This window comes from Cordyceps fumosorosea, assembly GCF_001636725.1.
Source record: "Cordyceps fumosorosea ARSEF 2679 chromosome Unknown scaffold_12, whole genome shotgun sequence".
Classification (NCBI taxonomy): Eukaryota; Fungi; Ascomycota; class Sordariomycetes; order Hypocreales; family Cordycipitaceae; genus Cordyceps; species Cordyceps fumosorosea.
In genome coordinates, this window is record NW_017387312.1 from 767,499 (window position 1) to 794,647 (window position 27,149).

Below are 27,149 nucleotides of genomic sequence, written 5' to 3' on the forward strand. Positions count from 1 at the left end.
TTGCCAGACTACCCTACAAATATCAGCTCAAAAATTCCCCGGCATCTTCACCGGCAGCGACAACATCGTCACCCCGCTCCCCGTCTTCGTCTCCGCCAACTTCCCACCCCGTACGTTCGTCTGCAGCGCCGGATGCAGCAACCTCGGCTCCCCCAGCCCCTTATCACGCCCCTCGCGCCACCTCACAAACTCCTCCAGCCCCGTGCCCTCCTTCACATGCTTGTTCCTCGCCCGCTGCTCCTCCACCGTCGCCCACGGCCGCGGCTCCCTCCCGCTCCCGGCCGGCGGGTAGTCGTGGCCCGCGTACAGCCTGCACGTCGGCGGCAGCGCCAGCAGCGCCGCCGCCGAGCCAAACAGCGTCGCCGCGTCGCCGTCCGGGAAGTCGCACCGCGCGGTGCCCACGTCTGGCAGGAACAGAGAGTCTCCGACGAACACGTGCGCGTCGCCGACGCGGTACCCGCTGTGGTCCGGCGTGTGCCCGGGGAGGTGCAGCGCGACCGCGGGGAGGCGCCCGATGAGGAAGGGCTCGTCGTCGGCGAAGAGACGCTCAAAGGCGGCGTCCAGGTCCGCGCGCGGCACGTGGTAGGCGGCGGCGAAGCGCTCCTGCACGCCGCGGATGCGGTGGCCGGTCGCCGTGGCCGGTGGTGCGCTGCCGCCTTGGGTGCGGTGCAGCTGCCGCTGGAGGTAGCCGGCGGCGGTGAGGTGGTCGGCGTGGGCGTGCGTCTCGAGGAGGAGGTCGACGACGTAGTTGTGCTCCCGGACGATGCGGAGGAGCGAGTCGGCAGAGGCGGTGGACAGCGTGAGTGTGGAAGGGTCAAAGTCGAGGACGGGGTCGATGATGGCGGCGCGCTTGGTCTCCGGGCAGGCGACGATGTACTGCCACGTCGCCGTCACCTTTTCGAAGACGGGGTGTACGATGGGCTCGAGAGACATTATGAGGGATCGAGAAGTAAGGAAGATTTTGTAGATTGTTATTTGATAAAATCAAGAGCATCAAAAGGCCGGCCGTGGGAATGATATATATATGTGCATCCGTCTGACTGTTGGTAGGATCAGTCAAATGTAGTGCAACGTCATGATTACACTCAGGCTGGAATTAAATTTCAGCCCTCTGAGAATTCAGTAGACGGAAAGCTGCGAGTGGTTGAAATCCTCACATTTGGAGGCGGCAAAGTGCAAAACGTCGCCGACGCCCGGTTCTGGAAATCCGAGGCGTTAGAGTCTCGCGCCACCTCGCCGAGCTGCTCACGCGCCAGATCACATCTCGCCGAAGTTCCCACCAACCTCGGCGGATTCGGCCGGACCAAAGCATATCCAGTCCAAAGTGCAAAGAGCTGCTTGCTTTTCTTGGGAAATTAATGATGACGATACACTTGATGAAAAGCTGATGAAGCAAGCTCGAGACAGTCCGCACCAACTGGTGCGTGTTGTGATGATATTCACCTATCTACAAGAGACTCCTTTACTAGTCTCCCTGGCCTCGTACGCGCGCAATATGCGTGATACGCTCGAGCATCATTTTCAATAAAAATGTATTTTCGCTTGTCCTTTTCGCGTCCGTTGGAGAGCCGCACTGTGGTCATCAGTGGCTCCACGCAGAACGCATCAATATGAACCAACTCCAATCATGTATAAGCGGCGACGGCGACGGGCATGGGGGTATCGTTGAGATATGTATCCGTTATGCATGCCCAAAACAAAAGAGAAAACCAAAGGAGAAGAGGTTAAATGCAGTCGCATGCCAAATGTCGGTCTGCCATGCCACTGCTGAACCCAAAACAAAAAAGAAAAACGTACATGATCAGTATCGGTTGATCATGGGTCTACCCGTCGCCGTGCGCCTGACTTTTCGTCGTAAAATGCATGCATGCATGTATCCAGTGTAACTTTTTGTTGAAAAAGACACCGACTCCTATTTTTGTAATAAGAAGAGGGGGAGTCACCAGGTCTGTATATAGAGACAACAGACAAGGTAGGGGGCCCAGAAACAAGAAAACAAAACAAATGTATATGCAGGAAAAATGTGCGCTGACAAAAGACTGCTCGGCAGCATTTTCAGCATCACTCCATCTATGCGGCAGTCTCGGCTTGAATCGCAGCGGGAGCCTCAGCTTCAGCAACAGCCTCGGCCTCCACAGTAACTGGAACATCGAGGCCATCGACCTTGAGATCCTTGAAGAGCTCGAAGATGGTGGTGTTGTCGTGGAAATCGTTATTCACAATGTTGAGGAGGTACCAGTTGTCCATCACATTCTCAACAAGAACGCGGCTGGGCGACTTGGCATCGAAGCAGTGAGCCCAGTCGACACCTAGACGGAAAGCCTCGTCACGCCAAGCTAGGAAGCTGATGCTTTCCACAATAGTCGGCTGGACGATCTCCTTTCCAGGGAACACACCCCAGGTAACAGCGTTAGGGCCATCAGAGGGAGCGTTGGTCTTCAGATTGCCATCCTTGGTAACGGCGTAGTAAGTCAGGGAAGGGTTGGCGTCGATGAGACGGATGACTTGGTCCACAATCTCAGGGGAGACTAGCAGCTCAATGTATCCTTTTTGGTAAACATAACCGTTGGCAGGTCCCCAACCATGGACGGGGTGAGATGACTTGACACCATCAACGGCTGGTTGGGAATTGATGGTCAAGAAACCGCGCTGGTTGAGCTCAATCAGGGCAGGCTTGATGGAGTCGGCTTCACTAGTAAGAGGAGCTTCACTCCAGGGTAGAGAGTCGATGTCCTGGTTCAAGTAACGGACAAAGGTGTTGGCAATGTCGCGTAGCGACTTGGGTTCACCCCACTTCAGACGGTTGGCCTCGTTTGTGCCGGTGAGACCAATGCCGTAGGCGTCAAGCTCGCCAAACGCAGGAGAGCGGGAATCACCCCAGCGGCCGTTGGGGAACTCATCCCAGTCTTGGGTGCGGAGGACATAGGATTTGTTTCTGTTGCGCCAGAAGATGGGGCGGACGTCTTCGTCACGGCGACCAAAGCCCTTGGAGGGCTTCCAAGGAAGCGCCTGCTGCAGAGGTCGCTCAGCTGAGGGAGTCCAGCTGAGCTCCTCGAGGACCATGCGAGTGGCCTGGGCCAGATTCATCGTGTAGAAGTGCATGTGGTGGATGCCCGCGGCCATGAGCTTGCGGCACATCTCGACGACAAGCTTCTTGCCAACCTCACGGACAGAAACATCGTCGTTCTTGACGGGCTCAAGCAGGTCCAGCCATTTCTGAGGAATGTTGCACCCAGTGTGCTTGCAGCGGCGGAGGAAGCTGGCGTAGGTGGCAATTGGCATAATGCCGGGAAGAATGGGGACAGTAATGCCAGCGGCGCGAACCTTGCCAACCCAGCGAATGAAGTTGTCAACATCGTAAAACATTTGAGTGACAATGAAGGTGCCGCCGAGGTCAACCTTGTACTTGAGATGCTCAATCAGCTCATCCTCATCGTCATTGTCGTCGCAGCCTTCAGGGTAGCCAGCAACACCAATGTCAAAGTGATCACCATAAGTGGCACGAATGTGTTTGACAAGATCACAAGCATACTGGAAGCCGTCTTCGGTGGCAGTCCACTTCTCTTGGGCACGAGGGGGATCACCGCGCAGGGCGAGAATGTTGGTGCAGCCAGCCTTGTAGGCCTTGTGGAGAGCATCGTTGACCTTTTCCATGCCCATGTCTGTGCAAGTCAAGTGCATGCAGGTCTCGAGACCATACACGGCCTGGGCTTGAAGGACCATCTCACAGGTAAGCTCGGCAACACGTCCGCCAGCGCCCCATGTGATGTCGATGAATTGAGGGCCGAAGTTGTACATGCGGTCCATACGGTCGTAGAGATTCTGGACACCCTGGGCGGTCTTGGGCGGGAAGTATTCAAAGGAAAACGAAGGCTTGCCAGACCTTTTGGTCTCGGCAAGAAGATCTTTGACGTGCATGGTGACTGGGTTTGAATGTAGGAGGGACAATGGAGGTTGGGACAGAGGTCGAGTCGAACAAAGAGCGGTGGATAGGTCGTACAGAGTATGCTGATCGACGAGTCGAGTTGCCAGGAAATTAAAATTTGACAGTGAGAGTTTGGACTAAATTATGCCAGTAACCCTTGGTAAAAAGAATTAGCATCCAAATAGGGAGGGAGGCTTGGTGGGAGGAAAGTTTGGCACAGACGCTCCAAGGAACGCGGGGAGGAATTGACTCACTGTACAGCGACGACAAGACAAGACAAACAGCAGCGGAACAGGAACCCAGTGAAGGGGCCTATGAGGAACACCAGTTCAAACCTCCTACCGACCGTTTTTGAGGGTTACAGGCCGGGCGAAGTGAAATGAGGAAGAGAGCTAAAAGGAAGAGATGGAAGAGAGTCAAAAACGGAGAATCGGCGGGCAGTCGGAGCAAAGAAAGATATGGGGATGCACCTGGGCGGGTCAAGGCTGGTCTGGTCTGCCCCTCATTATCCCTCCATCCCTCCCTCCAGTGTGCCGCTGTCGAACTATGTACCTTGGTACCTAGTTACAGGATAATTTTTTTCTGCCAACTAACGCATTGCAAGATGTAAGAGCAAAGTGCCCCGCGTCGGACCGCACACGTAAATTTGATAGGTTATTAACTCACCAGTTAACTGCCTCAAGTGTCGGCGCTCAAGATGGCGTCCAAAAGTACTGAGCCCTGTGTGCGGGCGTTCTCTCGAGAACCAGTTCTTCCATTTGGCCTGGGTACTTGATCTATTGGATGCATTCAGGTACGACGAAAAGCCGCCAAGACGACGAACGACGTTGTTCTTCTTTTTTCCGTACCTGGCTTCAGACAGTTGTCCGGATGCCAAGAGACCAATCTACCATTGTTTGCGAGCCGCATCACAGCGGTCACTGTCGAACCCCTCAGAAGTACCCCAGGCTGGTTCCCCCCTCCAACCTCCTTGATGATGAGGGGTCTAGCAACCCACCAAACAGTTTGTTGGGGCGTCTTGTCCGCCCAGCCTACCTACGTATGTGCAGTGCAGCCTCGTACACGACGAAATGGAGGCTTCCAGCGATTGTCACCCGAGCATCATTTCCTACAACTGAAAACTTGCTTCATCATGCAGGGAGCCTGGTACTATACAACACAACCACATCACGCATCATAAATCATAGCGGTAGGTAACTATATAACGCAAAAGATCCGTCTCTACCTACATAGGTAGGTACTAATGTACCTACTAGGTACCCATTTGCATCCACTCCCACAGCCAGCCTGCATGTACCGACGGCCCGGCGAATGGGAGCTGCTCCCTGCAATTGCGCAATCCATGGGCCTTGCTCCATTTCCCAGCGCCTGAACAGCTAGCTTGTGAACTCCCAAATCTCCTCTAACCTTAGAATGTCCTTGATGGAAGTGCTGGTGCTGCTGGGTATCTCTATCAGCGAGAAGCTGCCGCCCTCAGCAAGGGTTGAAGAAAGCACAGGGCAGTACGGATACATGCACGTATAATTCTCCGACCAGCATCCCTCACCAACGTCTTCGCCCGATTCTGCGCCTCCAGCCCTTCCACAGATGCTCAAGTGATCATGGAATCCGTCACCGCCATCTGAAGTCACTCAACTGCTCTCGGCCTCGAACAAAATTAATATAACCCGCAGCGACTGTGCTGCACCGTGCATTCCCCAGGAGTGGTTGGAGCTTGTGTCCTGCAGGCCCGGCTTCATATTCAAGTTGCAGGCATGGCATCCATTCACCTTCACTGGCCGAAGGCTGCAGGAGCCTCAACCGTAGTATGAGGCTGTTGCGCCTGCAACATTACAAGCCCAGCGAGGCTGAGGCTCAAGTACACCACTTCCAGGTCAGCGCCTCGCAGAAAAACACAACGAAAAAAGTGGCATGGGAGGCCTCGTATTCATATTCCTCATTGATTCAACACTCTACTAGTATACAATTTACCTAGCCCTGATACATCATCACGCACCCTCTTCACCAGCTGCCTTGATTGCCAGTGGTGGCGCGCCACGCAGTCGTCTCCAGCGATTGCTCGTTGCAACAATATTTCTATCAAATAGAAACCACCACCGTTGGAAGAAGACCTGTCCGACCTCCCAGTATTCTGGGTCATATGGATCCTCTCCGTAAATCCGAACACCCCCCGAGCTATCCTCAATGTCGTACGCCAGATTCGCCAACCCCAGCGGCCCAGCCGCGCTCGGCGGTCGTGACCGTTCCGGGAGAGAAAATATCTGAATCACCTTATCCCGCACGCTTGGCCAGGGCAAGAAATCCAAGAACGGATGGTGAGGCATCAGAACCTGCGTCGCTGTCGGCTGCCAGGTCGGGGGTAGCTGGTTGGCGGGCGTGCCGCCCCCTTTGGCGAATGGAGACTGTGAGGTCAGGCTCCAGACGTCGTCGGGCGAGCCAAGACGCTCGGCTATACGCATCATCCCTTTGATAAGCGACAGCTCATAGACGGGCAAGAGATAGCTATCAGAGAGACCGTCGGAATTGACGCTTCTCGGGCTGGTGCCGAAGGATGGTGGTGAGCTGGTGTTTGACGATGTAAACAGCTCCAAAGAAGAAGAATCCCCAATTGAAGCGAAAGATGAAGGTAATGATATCCACTCGCTGTTCGTTTGTGCGAAATTTGGTTCGTTTTCTGAGTTTAGAAGCAGCGGTGTCATCGACATGTTCAGCGAACTGGGCCAGCCATTGTCAATGACATCTATCCCGCCAAAGTCTAACGGCTCAGGGTCGCAGTCTACACCAGGCTGTGGTTCTCCCTGCAAGGCATCCGTTTCCAAAATTTCCACGGCTTCATCGTCGGGCTCGTCCTGCGATTGTTGTTGAAGCCGCCGTTGTCGCTTCTTCTCGCCTGCTCATTGTTAGTTCACGTTGGGTAGTGAGTGGCGGCAATCTTACGGTATCGCCGTTGTGCCAGCACATTTAAAACTCGTTTTCTCTCTGCGGCGTCGTCTTCAATCTCTGGCACATCCAACTGCGGCGGCGCTTTATATACTCGCTGTCGTGAGCGAGGTTGGCCACTCTGATGACTGCTGGCGCTCATGCTCCAGGCAGGTGTGTGGCAATGAGGGGGACACAGGTCAAATTCTTGGAGCGGATTGTATTCAAATACCAAAGAAGTCGTATTCTTCAGGTCGTCTTTATGAGAACAAAATAGGAGAGAATCAGAAAAGAGAAAATGAATGATGAATACGTAGACTGGGCAGCTCGGCAAGTTGCTGGCTCAGCTCCCCACTCGGCATAACGCTTAGAGACCATGTGCGAACTCGTACTGTGCAAGCCTTACGGATATCAGGTACTTATAACCTTATACCAAAACTGTGATATTCAATGTAGTTTTAATCAAATGTGAGCCGCAACACAGTGCGCAACACCTCTCAACCCGCCGTTGGTTGATGAGGCTAGCAAAACAAGCAAGTACATAGACTTACACAGCCTGAGTCACATGCTGATTTGGAACTGTGCGATTTGGGATTATAGAACGATGATGGGTCTTAATTTCGTCTCTTCTTCTTTCATTCTAGCTTCTTTTTTCTTGGGCTTGCAGCGGGCTGAAGGTGTTGTGAACGTCGCGCAAAAATGAGAGTCGTTGATGAGTGTGATTATTCCCGTGTTTAGACTAACCTCGCCACCAGCTTGCTCACCAATGTCAATACTTGTTTCCATGAGGAAGAAGAGGCACCGTGATTGAATGTCCCGCAAGTCGACCGTATGACTTTCACTTAAGTGGCTGCCGCTAATACTCGAGGCTCGCGGTGTTACCATCAGCCTGCCAGACCATCTCGCTCTCCAGCGGCCAGGTCGCCGTCATTATCAGCGCCGCAGGGGCCTCGATACTGACGGGGGCGGTCTGCGCGCCTACTCAGGAGACCTCAAAGAAGATATATGCCTGGTATTTGTTTGTTGCGTTGGATCAAGGACCAAGGAGTTCTGCGGCGATGGTATTTACGAGTTTTGAATCGCCATGCCACATACGAAAGCGTGAATGGCTTGTAATAAGTGGTGTTGACCATGCGAGCATTATACTTTTATTATTGCTAAACTGGGCATGGCTTGTCTTTCCAGCAGCGCGAGAGAGAATGTTGTTGCAAACAAAGTAGTATATATCGTGGACAAAGTCGTTCCATGGGAACGGTTGTCAATGCCCCCGTCCTTGGAACCGATTACAGCGCAAAGACTTCTTGCGAAGGTCTTGGAACATAAGCCGCCGTATATATATTTTTTTGAAAAAAAAAATCTAAAAGAAAGAAGCGACAATTTTGATTTTTCCATTTTATGAAACAGTCTGTACGATGTCTGCTGGAAGATACGAGGAAAACTTAGTGGGTACTCGGAATTTCCGTGTCGCGTCTCCAAATTTATCGATATTCTACGAAACCGTGCTGACCTGCGCAACCTCGCCATCGTCACGCAACATCTCGCAGTTCGTGCAACGTCGCAGCTCTAATAACCCCCCATCCCCCAGCTCCTGGCGGCATCGAATTTTTCACGAATCACACACTTGACAAGTCTGCAATAAACACCCGCATCGATCACGCTTGCGCGCCAGCCCATGCGGCGCTCGTGCTCAACATGCTGTTTCCCGAGGAGGACGCGGCGCAGCTAAAGACTTGGATTGTCAAGCGCATCGAGAACACGTACGTGCTACTCGTGCTCTCCTACTGGCTGTTCTGTACCTGTCCTGGTAATGAACCGCATTCACTAACGTGGCCGTAGATCCGATGCCGACTCCGACGTGCTTGCAGACTACGTCATTGCTTTGTTGAAGCATGATGGCGACCAAGCCTCTATTCGCAAGCTTTGCGAGGAAGAAATTCCGGATTTCTTGACTGAGGGTTCGTCTCGGGTCAGCCGACAGCCAACGCCGCCTCGCAAGCTAACAGCTCATGGTTTACTGCAGATCCGAAAACCTTCCTCGACGATGTCTTCCAGGCTATTGCGCATAAATCATACATGCCCGGTGCCCCCCCGGCCCCAAAGCTGTCCTCCGCAAGCGAATCCAACAAATCTCCGGTGAATCTACCACCGAAACCAGCAAACTCGAGAAAACGCGGCTTCGACGACAGTGGAGAGGCACACGACTATAGTGACCCCCAACAGTACGGCGAGCGAGCGTATAAACAGCCTCGACGAGGCGGTCGTCATAACGATGGCTTTTCTGGGTACACTTCGCCAATGGACATGAACGGGGTGCCGCCTTTTGGCAACCCTCCCCCACCTACAAACCCAATGGAGGCCATAATGGCGCTGCAGGCCATGGGATTGTCGTTCCCTACTATGCCAGACTTCGCCGGTCATGGGCAGGGCAGCAGGCAACGCAAGCGTCGACGATGCAGAGACTTTGACAACAAAGGTTTCTGCTCACGCGGAAGTGCGTGTGTGTATGATCATAGCCAAGAACCAGATGCATCAGGAGGTAAGCAACCGATGGCATGTTAGTCTAGAGACTGCCCACTGACAAGGATCCTAGCCTTCAGTATGGGCAATGGTTACATGGATATGGATATGGCGGATATGGCACAGTTCATGTCAAGCGGGCCACAGTTCATGGGCGAGCCGCCTCGCAGCGGACGAGGTAACCGAGGTGGGAAAAAGAACCGAGGGGGCAAAGGCTTCAGAGGGGGCAAAGCAGCCTTCTCGGCAGACGGGCCCGTGAATGATCGGTCAAAATCCACCATTGTGGTTGAAAACATTCCCGAGGAAAGTTTTTCTGAAGATCAAGTGCGCGACTTCTTCACACAGTTTGGCACTATTCAAGATGTTTCGATGCAGCCTTACAAGCATCTCGCCATTGTCAAATACAGTAGCTGGGATGAAGCAAGCGCTGCCTACAGGTCTCCTAAAGTCATATTCGACAACCGATTCGTCAAGGTATTTTGGTACAAAGACGAAATGGAAAACCCGAATCAACGTGGTCCTAGGCCCGGTATGAAGGGAGCTAGAGAAGACCACAATGGAGGACAGGACCTTGAGCAGACCCAGGAATTGGACCCAGAAGAGTTCCAAAGGCGGCAGGAGGAAGCACAAAGGCTATACCAAGAGAGGGAAAGCAAACGATCCGAGCTGGAAGTGAAGCGCCAAGAGCTTGAAAAACAACAGCAGGAGTTGTTAGCAAAGCATCGTGCCGAGACGGAAAAGCTACAGGCGAAGTTGCTAGCCAAATCTAGCGGCGCAAGCGACGAAAATGGCACACCGGCAGGGTCGGCGGACATGCTGCGCGCGAAGCTCGCACTTCTTGAACAAGAGGCCAAAATTCTGGGCATCGATCCAGAAAACCCAAACGCCGAGGATAGTGGAAGTTTCCGTGGGGGCTATAGAGGGAGGGGGTATCGCGGCCGCGGTGCGTTCGCCAGGGGCGGATATGCACCGCGTGGCCGAGGGTCCTACAGAGGAAACGGCGCGCGGCATGCTGCCTATGCGCAGTTCTCGATAGACAACAGGCCTAAGAAGGTTGCCATTACCGGCGTTGATTTAACGCCCACGGAGAAGGATGAGGCTCTGCGCCATTTCCTGATCGTAAGTTTCGTGGAATCTCGCCGATACATGTATCAAGAATCAGCTAACATGTAGGATTTCAGAGTAATGGCGAGTTCGAGTCCGTCGAGACCGGCGCCGAGAAGACGACGGTATCGTTCCCGGATCGCAAGACGGCAGAGAAGTTCTACTTTTCCTTACAAGGCAAGGAGTTGCCAGGCGTTTCCGGTACTTTGGAAGTGTCTTGGGTCAACACGCCGCTCCCGCCCGTGCCCGCCAGTGGCCCATCCTCATCGTCAACCGGCCCCTCGGCAAATGACAAAGCTGTCGCTGAACCTGCCGATGAAGACTTTGTTAACCTGGGAGACGCCGGGGAAGACTATACAGCTACGGGTGCTGCACGGCAAGAGGAGCCAAGGCGAGAGGTGAACATGGACTATGAAATGCCAGACGAGGAGGCATGGTAGTCTCGTGCGGGCAAATCTGGAGAAGGGAGACTTGGGTCTCAAGTTTCTCCTAGTAAAGGAGGCTGATGGATGTCTCGGTTTTGTGTACATGAGCTTACCAAGGGAAACATGCGAACGGAGTTTCAATGGTTTATAATAAGTTGGGTGGGTATAGACGGTAGCAAGGATGGCGCTTGAATATATATTGAGATCAAGTACAATACGTTTGGGGACATTGATGGATGTGGTTTGAGCGCAGCAGCATGCCCAGGGCACGTCTTGTAAGGTTCCTAATGCATTTGTAGTGGTGATTCACAATGGTATATGCTATGGAGCCAGAGGAGGTAGGTATGGAAAAAGTAACTTAGCATTGTCGGGCTTTTGTGACTGGCTTGGTTGAATATGGCTGCGATTAATACTGATAGGTAGCCTTAAACAGGCGTGGGGGCCAATGAGCGGCTGGATTCAGAGGGGAGTGGCGGGCAGAGCGATGACGATTTGGCATTGCTGCCACTGAGAGGAGAGCAGGGTTGGTGCCCTCCACGTTACAACCGCTTGTCGCTGAATTGCTGGCAGGCAAAAAAGTGTTGTTGGCCACCGACTGGCTGAGCTTTTGGAGGGGCAGCTGGCCGGCTGTGGTGGGGTTACCTCGACAAAGCTCTTGCTGCCCCACCTTCCAAAACTGAAGCAGCCAGAGGGCTTTGCCGCTTGACTGTGGCTTCAGCTTGTAGTAGCAGCCGGCCAGCCAGCAAACCACTGGACGAGCTCGACTGCCTGGGGCATCAGGCATTGATCTGCTTGGGGAGCTCCCGCAGAAATTCCAGCATGTGGTGCTCGGCCAAAGAAAATTTATCGCTCATTTTGCCTTGGGGTTGGCCCAACCGGGCCAGCTTGTGTTTCCTCTTTTTTTGTGGGCGCTCTGTGTCGTCCCGCCCTTGGATTGGTTGCATGCTGGGAGCTGCTTACGCTTGCGCCAAAATGGACCGCACAAGCTGGCGGGGTGTTGGAAAATGCTTCACCAGGGTTGAAAAAAAAAAAGCTGCGAGTGAGGATAAGTAGAGTGTAGTACAAAACGCCTTTATTTCACCCCCGAAGTCATGAAATTTGGCTGTGATTCAATGTACAGCATGAGTCAGTCCGACCAGTCATCGAGTGACTCCTGTCGCTTACCAAGCTGTCACAGCGAAAGCCATGGAAGTACAAGCTTTCCGGCGAGCAACCCTATACCTAGGTACCGAACCAGAGAAACCGGGCTTCTCAACGCTATCTCCGTGCCAGTTTGGCACTTTCCTATAATCACGTAGCAATCTGGCAGCAAGGAAAAAAACAAGCCCACTTGCTCTTGCTCGTCTCTTTCTCTCTTTTTTAGTGGGTGGCGGCACCTGTGTTTGGCTGTCGACTCCTCGCCCCTCCCACCTCTCACGCTTTCTCCCACTTCTTCGTCCGTCGCCTAAGAAACTCGCCTTCCCCTCCACTATTTTTCACCTCTTCACCTTTTCATCCTCTCCCAACCCCCCTCCGATTACAACAAGGGACGCTCAAAGAGTGGCAGTGATCTGGTCGCTGTCTCTCCCATCGTCGCTTTTGAGTCGCTTTCTCCTATAAAAGAGTCCTTCTACCCAAGAAGCTTCGTCATCGAAACGTAGCCTTCTTCCACTGCGCGGGGTCAAAATCTTCAACCCCGCTTTACCCTTTCACACCACCAAATTTTTATAGGCAAGCTCAGCTTCCAAAACCGCAGCCATGGTTAAGTAAGTAATCCTTGTCGTGCTTTCGGTTTCGTGTGTTGGATGTCTGGAGTCTTCAGATGTAATTTTAGTGCCCGTTGTGCTCGCATTGCGGACGGCAGTGGCGCTGGAGGCATCAAACGGCAAAAACACCAAGGCGAAAAAAATCAACCTCTAGTCCACTGCGGCCACAAGCCTCGAGCCTTTGGCTTCAACGGGCGCTTTTGGCCAAAAATAGCATTGCTAACAATGCTCTCCTCCCTGCAGTTTCACCGTCGACGAGGTCCGGGCCCTCATGGACAAGCCCTCCAACGTCCGTAACATGTCCGTCATTGCCCACGTCGATCACGGCAAGTCTACCCTTACCGATTCCCTTCTCGCCAAGGCCGGTATCATCTCCACCGCTAAGGCTGGTGATGCCCGTGCCACCGACACCCGTGCCGACGAGCAGGAGCGTGGTATTACCATCAAGTCCACTGCCATCTCCCTGTACGGTCATCTCGAAGACCCCGAGGACATTAAGGACATTGTTGGCCAGAAGACTGACGGTCAGGATTTCCTGATCAACCTCATTGACTCCCCCGGTCACGTTGATTTCTCTTCTGAAGTCACTGCTGCCCTCCGTGTCACTGACGGTGCTCTCGTCGTCGTCGACACCGTCGAGGGTGTCTGCGTCCAGACCGAGACTGTCCTGCGTCAGGCTCTTGGTGAGCGTATTAAGCCCGTTGTTGTCATCAACAAGGTCGACCGCGCTCTTCTTGAGCTTCAGGTCTCCAAGGAGGATCTCTACCAGACCTTCTCTCGTACCATCGAGTCCGTCAACGTCGTCATCTCCACCTACTTCGACAAGTCTCTCGGTGACGTCCAAGTCTACCCCTACAAGGGTACCGTTGCTTTCGGTTCCGGTCTGCACGGCTGGGCCTTCACCGTCCGTCAGTTCGCTGTCCGCTACGCCAAGAAGTTCGGTGTCGACAAGAACAAGATGATGGAGCGTCTCTGGGTAAGCTTTCCGCGCCTACGCTCAACCTGCAAAACAATTCGTGCTGACCACTCTTCTAGGGCGACAACTACTTCAACCCCCACACCAAGAAGTGGACCAAGAACGGCACCCACGAGGGCAAGCCTCTTGAGCGTGCTTTCAACCAGTTCATTCTGGACCCCATCTTCAAGATCTTCCACGCTGTCATGAACTTCAAGACCGATGAGATTAACACTCTCCTCGAGAAGCTTCAGCTCAAGCTCAGCCCCGACGATCGCGCCAAGGACGGCAAGCAGCTCCTCAAGGCTGTTCTCCGTACTTTCCTCCCCGCTGCCGACTGTCTTCTGGAGATGATGATCCTCCACCTTCCCTCTCCCATCACTGCTCAGAAGTACCGTGCTGAGACTCTTTACGAGGGTCCCATGGAGGACGAGGCCGCCATCGGTATCCGTGACTGCGACCCCAAGGGTCCTCTCATGCTCTACGTCTCCAAGATGGTCCCCACCTCTGATAAGGGCCGTTTCTACGCCTTCGGTCGTGTCTTCTCCGGTACCGTCCGTTCCGGCCTCAAGGTCCGCATCCAGGGCCCCAACTACACCCCTGGCAAGAAGGACGATCTCTTCATCAAGGCTATCCAGCGTACCGTTCTCATGATGGGTGGCAAGGTCGAGCCCATTGATGACATGCCTGCCGGTAACATTGTCGGTCTGGTCGGTGTTGATCAGTTCCTTCTCAAGTCCGGTACCATCACCACCTCCGAGACTGCCCACAACATGCGCGTCATGAAGTTCTCCGTCTCCCCCGTCGTCCAGCGTTCCGTCAAGGTCAAGAACGGCCAGGATCTCCCCAAGCTTGTCGAAGGTCTCAAGCGTCTTTCCAAGTCTGATCCTTGCGTTCTGACCATGACCAACGAGTCTGGTGAGCACGTCGTCGCCGGTGCCGGTGAGCTGCATCTCGAGATTTGCTTGAAGGATCTCGAGGAGGACCACGCTGGTGTTCCCCTCATCATTTCCGACCCCGTCGTCCAGTACCGTGAGACCGTCGCTGGCAAGTCTAGCATGACTGCTCTGTCCAAGTCTCCCAACAAGCACAACCGTATCTACATGACTGCGGAGCCCATTGACGAGGAGCTCTCCCTCGCCATCGAGTCCGGCAAGGTCGCTCCCCGTGACGATTTCAAGGCCCGTGCCCGTGTCCTTGCTGACGACTTCGGCTGGGATATCACCGATGGTCAGAAGATTTGGTGCTTCGGTCCCGACGGCAACGGTGCCAACTTGCTTGTTGACCAGACCCGTGCTGTCCAGTACCTCAACGAAATCAAGGACTCTGTCGTGTCCGGTTTCCAGTGGGCTTCCCGTGAGGGTCCCATTGCTGAGGAGCCCATGCGCTCTATCCGCTTCAACATCCTCGATGTTACCCTGCACGCTGATGCCATTCACCGTGGTGCCGGTCAGATCATGCCCACTACCCGCCGTGTCCTCTACGCCTCGGCCCTTCTTGCTGAGCCCGCTCTTCTCGAGCCTGTCTACCTTGTCGAGATTCAGGTTCCCGAGCAGGCCATGGGTGGTGTCTATGGTGTCCTGACCCGCCGTCGTGGTCACGTCTTCAACGAGGAGCAGCGCCCTGGTACCCCTCTGTTCAACATCAAGGCCTACCTCCCCATTCTGGAGTCCTTCGGTTTCAACGCCGATCTGCGCCAGGCTACCTCTGGCCAGGCCTTCCCTCAGTCCGTCTTCGATCACTGGCAGGTGCTGCCCGGTGGCTCTCCCCTCGATGCCGGCTCCAAGGTTGGAGCGCTTGTCACTGAGACCCGTAAGCGCAAGGGTATCAAGATTGAGATTCCCGGCTACGAGAACTACTATGACAAGCTGTAAGCAAGCTCTTTGGGTAACGATAGAATTATGGATTGTGCCTGGGGTGCGATTCACGGATTGGCGGCTAGCAAAATATACGGACAGATGTCCAAATCCTTGGGTAGATACCATGGGGTGCTTCAAGGGGCAAAAAGTACATGCTAGGTCGAGGCCATATCTCAGAGAAAGCTTGGCTTGGCTGTTTTCGTTTTATCTATGTAGTTATGTCGTCTCGGATGAATTGAAGCAATTTCAGAATGAATATTCAATGTTTTGTCAAGTGACCAGGTTGAACGAAAACGTAAGACACGGACCGCGAAGGGTTTTGAACAGGCTCGATCCCACATATGTATGTATGTACATGGGCCTCGAGTGCTTGACCACCGACCGCATCGCCCTGTTATGCATGAGCTGGATTTGGGTACTCATTCTTTCGATGCCAGTTGTTCCATCGCAAGCGCCCGCTACTACGAACAATCGTTTCATCATGCCCCTCCCAGGGGGAGACAATCGCCTGCTTGCCTCCGCCCGCTCTCGAATGAAGCAAAAGAGGATTAAGCACGGTTGGCTGGAGCAGGGTAGAAGAAGCTTGGTGCCCGCAGGATTGAGTCTCTAGACGGCAACTACTTGTCGCACAATGAATGGTCAACACCCCCACACCTGCTTTTGCGCGGGAGGGTCCTGGTTCCTGGTTTCTTTGTTCACCTTGTTCCCGGAGCCAGCGATTGACCGCTCATGGCTGAAGCTAATCGACTTGTTTAGTTTGCAACCTGTGTGATGTTCATCTTCAGGGCGCGGGAGATGGGATTGCATCCACCGACGGGAGCCTTCGTGTGACGGCCGATGCATGCTGCGACGACCTATATAAAGACAGACTACCCTCCTCCGCGTTCCGTAGAACTTGACAACAACCTCTTCTCTAACCGCTGCGATAACTCGATTCTAACAAGAAGACAAAAACCACATCAACGCAACTACATCAAAACCGCCGCCATCATGGTCCACGTCGCCACCGCCCTCATCGCCGTCCTGGCCGCCACCAGCTCCGCCTCCATCGTGGCGCGCAACGCCGACGACAGCGTGGTCCTCGCGCGCGACGGCGACGTCTACGTGTGCAGCCGCGACGCGGGCCACTGCGAGGGGCCCCAGGTCGTGTGCGGCGCGCCGGCCAAGCGCGACTGCGAGGCGGTCCTCGCGGCGCGCGGCATCGACGCCGCCAACGTCATCTCCATCGCCGCCCGCTGCCGCGACGGCAGCTGCACGCACCCCTATGCTTAACGGGGACCTGTGCTGCTGTGAAGGGGACGGGTACATGAGGACTGCGGGGGCTCATAATTGGTGCATGAAATGCTATGGATAAACGAGATGGTTGGTTATATCTGCCTAAAACGCTGGCCGCTGTGCAAAGGAGAGGGGGAAAACAAAGACAAAACTAGCTGTTACACATTAGACATTATTAGATGGATCCATGATTCATGTACAAATAGACAGACATAAACCCCCTCCTACCATCCATCTGCTCAAGATGATCCCAGAATACGCTCGTACGCGTCCTCTACCTCTCCAGCTAGTTCCAAGAGCGGCACAATGACAATCTGGTGCGTCAAGTTGGGCAGCCTGTCGCGCTGCAGGCCGATCCACTCGAGCGGCGGCGTGGCCTCGCCCATGTCGCGCAGCTGCGGCGTCTCGATGATGGGCTCCTCGAGCGCGGTGTAGTCGTACTTGGACTGCGGCACCGTGACCTCGGCCGTGATCTTGCCTTGCTGCCCCGACGGCGGCATCTCCTCGTCCGCCTCCTCGCCACCGCCACCGCCGAGGCTCTCCATGCTCTGCTTCGGGCTGAGGCCCGGCACGCCGGTAATCTTGACAGCCGTCAGTGGCAGCTGGCGGCCCCAGACCTGCTCCAGGGACTTGTTGTGGTTGGCCAGCATGCCGCGGATGTAGCTGATGCGGGAGTAGTTCCAGCCGACCTCGACCTTGCCCTCAAAGGCGCTCTTGAACTTGTAGTCGATGTGATTGGTGCTGGGCGACTGCCACGTCTCCATGACGGCCTCGACGCACGGTACCTTGAGGATCGTGCCGCCGCGAGACCCCGTGGAGCGTTGCACGACATCTTCCACCTGCATCTCGCTCAATGTCCGTGGCGCTTCGACGTTGCGCACACCCGCCAGACCGACACGGAGCTGTCCCAGCGTCATTCGTAGCAGGCTGTGGATCTTTCGCTCCTTCATGCTGGCCGCAAATCTAGCGTATGCGTCCAGTGCCTCCATCTTGAAGACTTGGTGATCGGAAAACGTGCTCGGGAAGACGCCAAGATTTAGCGCCCGCAGCGTTACCACAACATCCGTGTCCAGAGAAATGGGAGACTTTGACATGGTGTCGCTCTCTGGAAGCTTGGGGATGGTGCGTCGCGGCTGCAAGCTACTTCGCCCACCAATCGACTTACGGTTGATGGACTTTTCAATCTCCTTGAGAGACGCCTCGTAGCTCTCCTTGTTCTCCTGCACGAGCTTCTTCAGTGCCCGGTACGCAGCAACTCCCTGTGCGCCTGAGGACGTGGTACCGAAGAGCTGGATCGCATCGCCGTTGAAGATGGCCACAAGACGGTCTCCGCTGCCTTGTCGGGTTTCACGGACATTGTACATCAAGAACTCAAGTGATGTGACATCCCCAACGAGGAATGCCTGGTAGTCAAAGGCTGCCTTGATCTGAAGAGCCTTGAATGCGAGAGAAGCTTGCACCAGCGGGGTTTCGTTCAAAGCCTCCTCACGTTTCGGCCATTGAATGGACGTTCGGAGTCGAAAGTGTTGCAGAGCCACGAAACCGCTCAGACGACCAGTGGAATCGATACCGATCTTGCGGAACCCCAGGCATAGGTTCTGTTCCCAATCAGAAGTCTTCTTCGAGGACACCCAGAATTCTTGGATTTGGAAGACAGATTTTCCAATGGACTGGCCCAGGTCAATACTGACATCCAGTGCTGCAATTGAAACTGTCGCGGTCCAGGGGAAAGCCGCGGTGGCTGCAACTTGCTGGTACCGCTGAACCAGATGAACCTGGGACGTCTCCGTCTCTAGCTTTGCCACTGGGGCCGAGTCAGCACGGCGGAGCTCCTCTGGGTACCAAATCTCGCGGAAAAGTAAGAAATCCGGAGCTTGTCTTGCGTTGACAGAGATGGCCATCGGGCTAACGTTCAGGATGGCTGAAACACCACTGATGCCGCTGACATGCTTGCTGTTCATGAGGGAGAGGGTAACCGTGTCAAGAGCAAAGCTGGCTGTTGGCTCTCTCGAATACACGTGCTTTACTGACGCCTGTGGTTTCGTCAAAACTCCGGAAATTGCGAAAAAGTCGCCGTGCTCTTGAGAAGTAATCGTGTTGAAGGCTAGGTAGAAGTGATCGAAGCTAGTTGTTGCAGCAACTCGCGCGATGGGTTGGCAGCTCAAAGAAAACTTCTGTTGGCAGATTCTCAAGCCCAGGTTTAGTTTCAGCCGGCCGATTACGGTGCTGGGGTCTGCAGTGAGAAGGTTATCCTCTTCGCCCGTCTTTTGAGGCTTGAGCTTCGGCGGCGCGAGAGCCTTTTGCTCCTCGTCCTTGTCGCTCACGACGTCTTTGATGTTCGATAGGATGTCAAGAACCAAGGGGACAACGGAGGGGTACAGGATATTCTCAGACGCGTCGATCTTGGCCTCGCCGTAAAGCGATGGGTCCGCCTTGCCGTCGTCGCGAAACTCTCCCTTGAAAGCTAGTCCGGGGCTGCGAAGAACTGCACTGCTACCAGAGTCATCCACGTTGAATTGACCATATTTACCGCCAATGGAGGGTCCTTCGTGGCTCTGCGCCGCGTGGCCACCTGACACATGGACGACGGCTCCCGCAAAGTCAGCGTCTAGCAGAAGACTCTCAAGTCGCTTGTTGCCCAGTATTGACTTTTGCTTGATGCTCGTGGCCTCAACAAGCTCTTTGGTGGGCGATACCTGCACTGTATCTGGGATCCATTGTGCATATGCCTCTTGGACGTTTTTGGCGGACAAGGAAATCGATTGCACCAGGTTGGCAGCGGGCAGAATAAAGGCCGAGGTGAGCCTCAGGTCCAATGATTTGCCAATTGCTTGAAAGGCAAGACGTCGAGCATCAGATGTGGAGACGTACGCAACGTTGAATGTGACTTCAGGTAGAAGAGCTGAATGCAGAGATCTTGTTCCAGGTTCATGCCCAGGAGGCACCATCTGAAGCTGCAAGTCTTCAATGGTCAGTCGAGCAGACTTCCTGCTCCTTGTACCAAATTCGATCAAGGAAATAGAGAAGTGAAGATCCTCTTTCTCATCAGAGGTATGATCCGCTTCTTTGGCAACATCCCAGCTGGCGCGAATGTTTCGCAGCTGGAATCGATACACGACGGACGACAGGACAGAATCAAGGAGGTCTTCCTCATCTGAAATAGATGCTGCATCGTCGTTGATAGATATGCGTGGCTTGGACTGCCTCAGTTTGCGCAGGTATTCCAGCTCGCGAGATGTATCCAGATCCTTAATTCTGGAACTCATATAGCCAAGAATGTCAATGACCGTAGAGACGGTCTCTGGTGACAGTATGACGTGAAGATCATCACTCATGAAATTGAAGATCCATTCGTCTTTGCCATCTGGTGATCTTCTCGAGCCGGCACTAACGGTGACGCTCGCTCCAAGATTACCACATGACCTAGTATTGCCCTCGTGGCCCCGACGTACATCGAGGCCAATATTCTGCAGATTCAGACGCAACTCAGGATACTTCATAATAGCACCAGAAGAAGCGTCCCTGTTCGATGCTTGTAGATGAAACTTGTCGAGGGCAAAGAGCAGCTGCGCGAAAGGTTCTTCAGGCCTCTTGAAAGTTGTCTTGGTAAGGGCTTGGAACCCAGCCAAGGTCAAGTGTATGTCGTAGATAATCGGCAGCGAAGCAGCCGTCTTCGCGTTGCTTGCTGCTCCCGTACTGGGCTTAGGTTGTCCTGGTTCGGAAAGTTCGTTAACGTGTTGTTGAATGGATTTAAATTGTTCCTGAATGTCTTCGATCTCCGCGTTGATTTGCGGTCGATTCACTGCAGTAAGCAAGCTGTAAATGGCTGACGCGTCAAGTCGAACAATTTCAATTGACGAGAGCACATTGATCGTACGTTCAGACTCGCCCATGTGGGTTGTGACACGGCCGTTGGTAGGCGGTATTTGCAGGATCGAGATGCTCTGCAGTTTGTTGTTGACATTCATTTGAATGTCGTGCGAGTTGTCTTTTACATCAAAGTCAAAGACAAGCTCTTTCCCGTGGTTGGCTGAGAATGCTGCTCGCGCCACAACTCCAGATACCTTGTAAGTCAAGGATTGAAGTAGCGGTACACTAACAGAGTAGCCGTCAAGAAACATGACGACGTTTATCTGCAGGCTTGATAGCTGGTCAGGAATATCCGGTGACCGCGTTTTCTTCTGCGGTGTGGGAATTTGCTTTTGGAGATGGGCCAGCTGGGCGCCCTCATCCCGAACAACGAGATCAACAGTCTCCAAGAGGCCCATGATATCTTTTTCAACAACAAATGACAGTCCACGACTACTAGCAGCTCCTTTGATGACGTTGACGGGCTGCGCCTTGACTTCAGGAATCTCTTGAGAGACAGTCACCGACGGATACAATAGTTGGCAGGTCCACAGTAAAGAAGAATGGCTGTGTAGTCTCGCAGTCACGGCGTCGCAATTCAGCATGAGGCTGCTGAATTCTCTGCCGCTTTCCAGTCTATACAACAATGCCGATGATTTGAATCCGCTTAAAACATTGCTGGAACGAAGATTTATGGTTTCCAGAGTGAATGAGCTCTTTCGGATCTCGAAGAAGACGTGCAAGGCCATACGGCTTGCTCCCTTGTCAGCGACCTTCGGCTTGGTGATTTTGTGGATGGTGGTAGAGGCGGGTTGGCTTCTGTTGTACAGCTTCAAAACTGTTTGTCCGAGTTCCAAGAGCTCCCAATTCAGATCGACGTGGACTTGAGCGCAAGAAATGTCGATAGTATTGAGAAGATCGTCCGCAACATGGATTCCAAGCTGCTTTCCGAGTGATGGATCCAGCTTGCGTTCAAATCTGCACGTAAGATCTTGAACAGCGACACGATTCTGCTTCGGACCCGGGTCGAGAATAAATTGCAATTCACCGAGACAGCACGCGCTCAGGAAAGGTCGCTCATCGCCTTGCTGCTCTACCGGTGTCTTCATAGATCCAAATACCTTTTGAAGCAGGACTGTCCGTCGAGAATCTTCAAGATCCCAGCTTCGCCAATGCTGAAACGCTTCCACCACTTTTTCAGTTGCGTTTGGGGGAAGTTGTTCTGTTCCTGTGCTGCAAGCTTGCGCAAGACCAATCTTGTCGGCTTCTGGCAAGAGTGTCCAGATTTGCCTCAATCGCATAGCCAGCTTCCATGAGTCAACGGTTCTCAAGTGCTTATCCACTGACCGAAGTACTGCTGAGGGTCGAATGAGAAATGGAGGGTCGTTGGTCGATCGTCCAAGCTCTACCAAACGACAGCAACAATATTGGAGACGGTTTTCTTGTCGTTTTGAAGACTCGGCAAGTAGATGTGATAGCTCCGAAGCCACATTTCCGGTACGATGTATCAAAGCTGCCAGATACTCAATATCGCCCGAAGCTGTGCTACCAACAACAGAGCCAATATCGGCATCAAGATATGTCACGTCTTTCGACCCCATAGATACCAGGACCTGGTCAATCTGCACCATCACAGCGGCTTGGGCTTTGGAGACAGCGGCAAGTCTCTCTGTTGCTGAGATTTCAGCGTGGCTCATGCGCAGTTGTAATGACGTTCTAGACTTTTTTGGCCTCGCGGAACCATCATTCCGCTCTTGCACGTTTCTGGTGACAAGGCTAATGTTGGATAATTGTAGGTCATACCGGTCAGTTTCCTCGGAAGATGAATCAGGACTGTCCAGAGTAGAGGTGTTGAGAAAGCGGACTTGCGCCCCAGGGAGTCGAACAAGCAGGTCATTGATGTTGCCCGCGGCGTCACCCCGTTGCTTTGCGCCGTAAATCTCTTTGATTGAGTCCACCTGTAGACTATCCAGTATATCCTCTGGGGTGTTTGGCTGCAATACTTCCAGCAGAGCGGTCACATGCTTAACAGCCTGCGGGCTCACAAAGGCAGTAATTCCAGAAGGAATTTCCACAATAGCGCCGGAGTAAGCGAATTCTTCACTGATACTTCGCGGATCAACGTCGCATAGTTGGGTTGATGGGTTCTGGAATGGATCATCCCAATCAGCATCATCCAGATCCAAAGTCCCCAGCTCGCGCAGATCGGGCTGAATACCATCCATGGAGAAATGGGGCGCAAAATAAGGGCTGGAGAATGTGACTGCGGGATGACTGTAGCTGCGATGCCTCGTATCTTGTGCTGCACTGGTGGAAGCGGCGTAGCTCAGAGCTTGGAACTGGTTAGATGACGAAGGCTTCTTCTGCGGTGGCCTGTTTGGAGCCTGGGTAGCTGTACCTCTCCGCCTGACGCTGCTTCCACTTCCAGAGCTCGCAAAAGACAAAAACGAGCTTTGTCGTCTGAGCTTATGAACAGAACTTGACGATCGAAAGCTTCCAACAGACTCGTTTTCAGCCTCAACCTCGTCAACTGGATACGGCGGCGGGGGGGTACACTGAGCAGGGGCATCGACCGGCTCAGGTATAAACTCATCGAGCAGTTCGTCATAGATCAAGAAAGGGGTCCTGTCCGTGCGCTGGTCTTCTCGGCGCACCAACTCCTGTTGCGTTTTGCGTTCTTCTGAAAAATTCACCTTGCGTCCGATCGAACCAAGTTGCACATCCATATGCAGATAGGCATCCGTCTTGACGGGGTGTTGGTGGCGGGACTTGTGCTCAGCTGCTGACTCTGCATCGATACATGATATCTGAATATTCGGGACAATTACGTTTGCCCTTTTGGAGTAATGCGATCGAGCCCAATCATTGCTGTTCACGTCAATTGTTCCCGTGGACATGAGGAATGCGGCATCAGGGAGATGAATCCACAGGGAGATGGCCTCCACCTGGGCTCGAATGAATGTTATGTCGTGGAAGATAAGGGAGGAGTATGGTACTAGGGCATTCTCAACATCATCGAAGGTGAAGCCAAACGCAGAGGCACCCTTGGTTAGGGCCGATAGGAACTCCGCATTGCAGCCACCGCGAACTGCACCGACTGAGACGTCCCAGTTGCAAAGATACGTGGGTTCAGTAGGTGGCAACCCAAATGCTCTGTAGCCGAAAACGCGTATTCCATCGATGAAGAGCTGTGTGTTTGAAGTTGACAGGCTTGGCGAGTCATTTTGGTCACCCATTCCGAGAGACAAGCTGAGTGGACTCAAATCTAGTTCCAAGTCCATGTAGTAGTTGGTAAATCGCAAGTCAACAGCCAAACTCGCGAGCTCTCCTTGAATGTACCTTTTCGCCGAGTACAGATTCGTCGGTACTGCAATCTGAGGATCGTCGACCTTGACAGAGAGAATCACGTCCAAGTCATTCGACTTCTTGATTGGCGGTAGCATATGAGCATCACCGTCGCCATTCGCCTTTGATTGAAGCTGCTCTTGATATTCGTCGACTGTGCGGAAATGCACCGTTTCGCCAAAGTAGTTGTCTTTGAGCAGCATTAGGTAGCGTATAAGGAAGCCATGCACGGTGACGTGGGGAGATTGGCCATAGACATTCAGCAGCAGCGTGTCCGTGTTAGCTGCCGAGGTTGACGCATTGTATTGATAGCTTCCCGAAACAACCAAGCCTTCGGCATTTCCCAATAAGCCCGAGTCCAAAAACGCCGATTCAGTATTCCATTGCGGGGTTCGCACAGATAATGTGAGCGTCTCAGCTCGGATATCAAAGGGAATAGAGTTTTTCTCTGGTATATATTTGTCGAGTGGGATCGTGGCCTCCGTATTCAAGATAGGGGTGGAAAGAATGAGGAAGTTGTTTTCGTCAAGAGCTGTCGCATTATCGATGACGTTCCCATCATTGACATTGATATATGCTTGCAACTCTCGCAGTTTCAGATGCAAATGATAGTTGAAAGGAGTAAATATGAGGTAATCGGAAGGTGGTCCAGTAGCCCAGTCATTAACAAGGTCTAATAGGAGAAAGATGTGGTCGCGGAGCAAGTAAAGCTTCATATCATCCGATATAATGTTGAAGTGCCAATTTCGGAGCGTATTCCACCCGAGGGGATTTGACAAGTCGCAAATAATCCTTTGATGTCCAGAACGCCAAAGAAGGTCATGATTGACACTACTCCAGAGCTCAGAAGTTGGTAAATCAACTAGAAGAGTGTTCTTGTAGCCCCCAGATCGAGCGAGCATGTCCATTGAGTATTCCATTGAGGAATTGACAGGTATCTTGAGCTCAAGCCATCCTGCAGGGCGGGTTTGGTTGACATCTGATTTGCCCTTCTTCTTAGCCTTGTTCCGTTGCTTGCGTTTTGTAGCTCCCTGCTGGTTGACAGGAGGCTCTTTACCACGCCAACGCCAATTTTTTGACTCCTCTCGGATTGGGATGCGAACAGTAACCGTGTCGTCCAACTCAATCAAGAGGTTGAATTCTGTGGCCACTCGCCATTCCCCTGGCGCTAATGGCTTTGCGGGTGTAGCATCTTTAGCCAGCCCAGGCAAGAAGACGCGTTGCAAGTCTGCCCGTTGGCGATCGGCCCATGGCCCATAGTTCATGGTACCGCCTCTAATTTGAAAGTGCATACCCCAGGCAGGCGCGTTGCCGCCGTTGACATGCAGGAGAGAGTCCGCAGTGCCTGGGCGAGAGTCGCGCCGCGTCACCTTGGCCACTGCATCCCAGTATACTTGTAGATGTGCTGAGGGTGAGTCCATAATGGTGGTGACAGCAGCATATTCCACAGAGCCCCATCTAGCCTTGTCATCTTGGTCACGGTCATCCAAATAACGCGACAGGCCCTGCCAGCGATTTGACCCGGGAGGATGGGAAGCCCTAGAGCCGAGATCTGCGCGCGAATCCGCCGAAAATGACTCGACTGATCTTCTCCAATACGGAACCATATTGCGCAGAGACGAGACGAATTTGCGCCGTCTGTGCCGGAACCAGGTTCTCCGGGGCTGGGAGCTGAAGTGGATGCCAATCTCGCGCTCTTTTGTGGCGCGCGTTGGTTGGTCTTCCTTGAAGTCATCGTTGTCCTTAATTTCGATGACGGGATGATCGAAATCGACATCAAACGACTGGCGATAGGGGTCTACTGTCCTGGTTGCCCGAGCGTCGACATGACATGTCAGGCCGTTTGCCTTGACAACTAGGATAGCTTTGGTATTGTCATTGCCGATGACAGCGGCGGCTGTTCTGCATTCGATATACACAGGCAGCCACTGTAGAATAAATGGTATTTCTGGCTCCGTGCTGCCCGCCGCGACTCCGTCGACGCTGTCGGCGTCTCGAGAGCTGTCGTGCCGTCCGGTGACTGGTCGCCCGTTTCGCGATGGTGGGAATATTTCTTCGAGTTGATCTAATCCATAGAGACTTCTCTTGCGCGTCTTGCCAGTCTCGCTTGCCTTTTCTTGGTCAACATCGTTGGAGGAGGAGCGTGCTGTATCGGCATCTTTCAGGCCGGCTAGGACTCCTTCGTAGGCTGGGCTGCGGTTGTAGACAAACCATTCCAAGCCGACTAAACTGACATTGATGCGGCATGGCAGCTTGGAGTTATTTCCGGTCTTGGAAGGACGCTTTCCTTGTGAATGTTTGTCGTCAAGGACGTCAGCCTCGCGCACCCTGCGTAACCAGTATCGCAATGTGATGTCGCCATGCTGGATCAGGAAGGATTCATTGACGCCGTGATAGCGCAGGCCAGAGAAGAAGACTCTCCCGGCCAACAATGAGACCTGGAGAGCTTTGATATCTATGTGGACGTTGTATCGGTGCCATGTCCACGTTCGAATCGCGTAGGAGACTATCGAGCCGAAGAGCCTGTTGAAGTAAAGGAGGAAGAAGATGGAGAGCAAGCCGGAGATGAGAAGGTAGATGAAAAACTGGCTTTGGAGAATTAGACGCGCGAAAATACAGGCCAGCGGATAAATAGAGCTCACTAATTGAATTCCGGGAGACCTGACTGTCTAGGGACGAGTGTTTGCTCCCACACCCACGCGGACATGATGGGGAGCTCGCGGATAGCTAGCTTGGCGACGGAGCTTCAATCCCGCCCGCACAAAGCAGAGATTTGCCGATTATTGAATTTCAGGAGTCGCGTACATGATCAGATTGCAATGCAAGGGCTGACGGCTCGTTAGATGGCGTGTGTGGGCATGCCTCGGCAGATGCGTGGAAACAAACTGTTGGCGAGATCCCCTGGCGATGGAGGCACCTGAAGGAATAACTTCAGCGCAGCGAGTTGGAGGAGGTCCATGATGACGCTACTGCCGCACAGTGGGGCCAGCCAGGTGAACTCGGTGCATGTGGGTGGTGGTACAAAGACGGCCGCGTAATTGCTACCTCTGCTGGGGTAAATCTTGAAAATATTGAATTTTGCTATTGCCATTTTTTGCAGATCATGGTAATCCTAACACTTTCGCAGTTCTGTTTCGTAATTTTACCAGTGAAAAAAAGGCAAAAGAGAATGCCGCCGGTCGCTGCCCGCGCCTACAAGGTACCTAGGTAATGCTTTACAGAGAGTACCCT

At 53.3% G+C, this 27,149-nt stretch overlaps 6 protein-coding genes across 6 annotated transcripts; 3 read left to right on the forward strand and 3 right to left on the reverse strand.

The window, feature by feature from the left end:
* Window positions 1–27: 27 nt before the first annotated feature.
* On the reverse strand, window positions 28–933 carry ISF_05348 (metallo-beta-lactamase superfamily protein; the record flags this gene model as incomplete). Its single annotated transcript, XM_018848953.1, has 1 exon — window positions 28–933. One exon carries the CDS (start codon window positions 931–933, stop codon window positions 28–30), a length of 906 nt encoding a protein of 301 aa, XP_018704089.1.
* A 1,137-nt stretch (window positions 934–2,070) lies between these two features.
* Window positions 2,071–3,918, reverse strand: ISF_05349 (methylenetetrahydrofolate reductase 1; the record flags this gene model as incomplete). The annotated part of the gene is made up of 1 exon (XM_018848954.1): window positions 2,071–3,918. One exon carries the CDS (start codon window positions 3,916–3,918, stop codon window positions 2,071–2,073), a length of 1,848 nt encoding a protein of 615 aa, XP_018704090.1.
* A 4,618-nt stretch (window positions 3,919–8,536) lies between these two features.
* On the forward strand, window positions 8,537–10,905 carry ISF_05350 (CCCH zinc finger and RRM domain protein; the record flags this gene model as incomplete). The annotated part of the gene is made up of 5 exons (XM_018848955.1): window positions 8,537–8,601; window positions 8,681–8,799; window positions 8,865–9,380; window positions 9,435–10,480; window positions 10,543–10,905. 5 exons carry the CDS (start codon window positions 8,537–8,539, stop codon window positions 10,903–10,905), a joined length of 2,109 nt encoding a protein of 702 aa, XP_018704091.1.
* Window positions 10,906–12,627: 1,722 nt separating this feature from the next.
* ISF_05351 (elongation factor 2) lies at window positions 12,628–15,464 on the forward strand (the record flags this gene model as incomplete). The annotated part of the gene is made up of 3 exons (XM_018848956.1): window positions 12,628–12,635; window positions 12,879–13,611; window positions 13,671–15,464. The coding sequence occupies 3 exons, from the start codon at window positions 12,628–12,630 to the stop codon at window positions 15,462–15,464; spliced, it is 2,535 nt and encodes an 844-aa protein (XP_018704092.1).
* Window positions 15,465–16,439: 975 nt separating this feature from the next.
* ISF_05352 (hypothetical protein) lies at window positions 16,440–16,721 on the forward strand (the record flags this gene model as incomplete). The annotated part of the gene is made up of 1 exon (XM_018848957.1): window positions 16,440–16,721. One exon carries the CDS (start codon window positions 16,440–16,442, stop codon window positions 16,719–16,721), a length of 282 nt encoding a protein of 93 aa, XP_018704093.1.
* Window positions 16,722–16,963: 242 nt separating this feature from the next.
* ISF_05353 (fermentation associated protein) lies at window positions 16,964–26,625 on the reverse strand (the record flags this gene model as incomplete). The annotated part of the gene is made up of 2 exons (XM_018848958.1): window positions 16,964–26,507; window positions 26,561–26,625. The coding sequence occupies 2 exons, from the start codon at window positions 26,623–26,625 to the stop codon at window positions 16,964–16,966; spliced, it is 9,609 nt and encodes a 3,202-aa protein (XP_018704094.1).
* Between the last annotated feature and the right edge of the window lie 524 nt (window positions 26,626–27,149).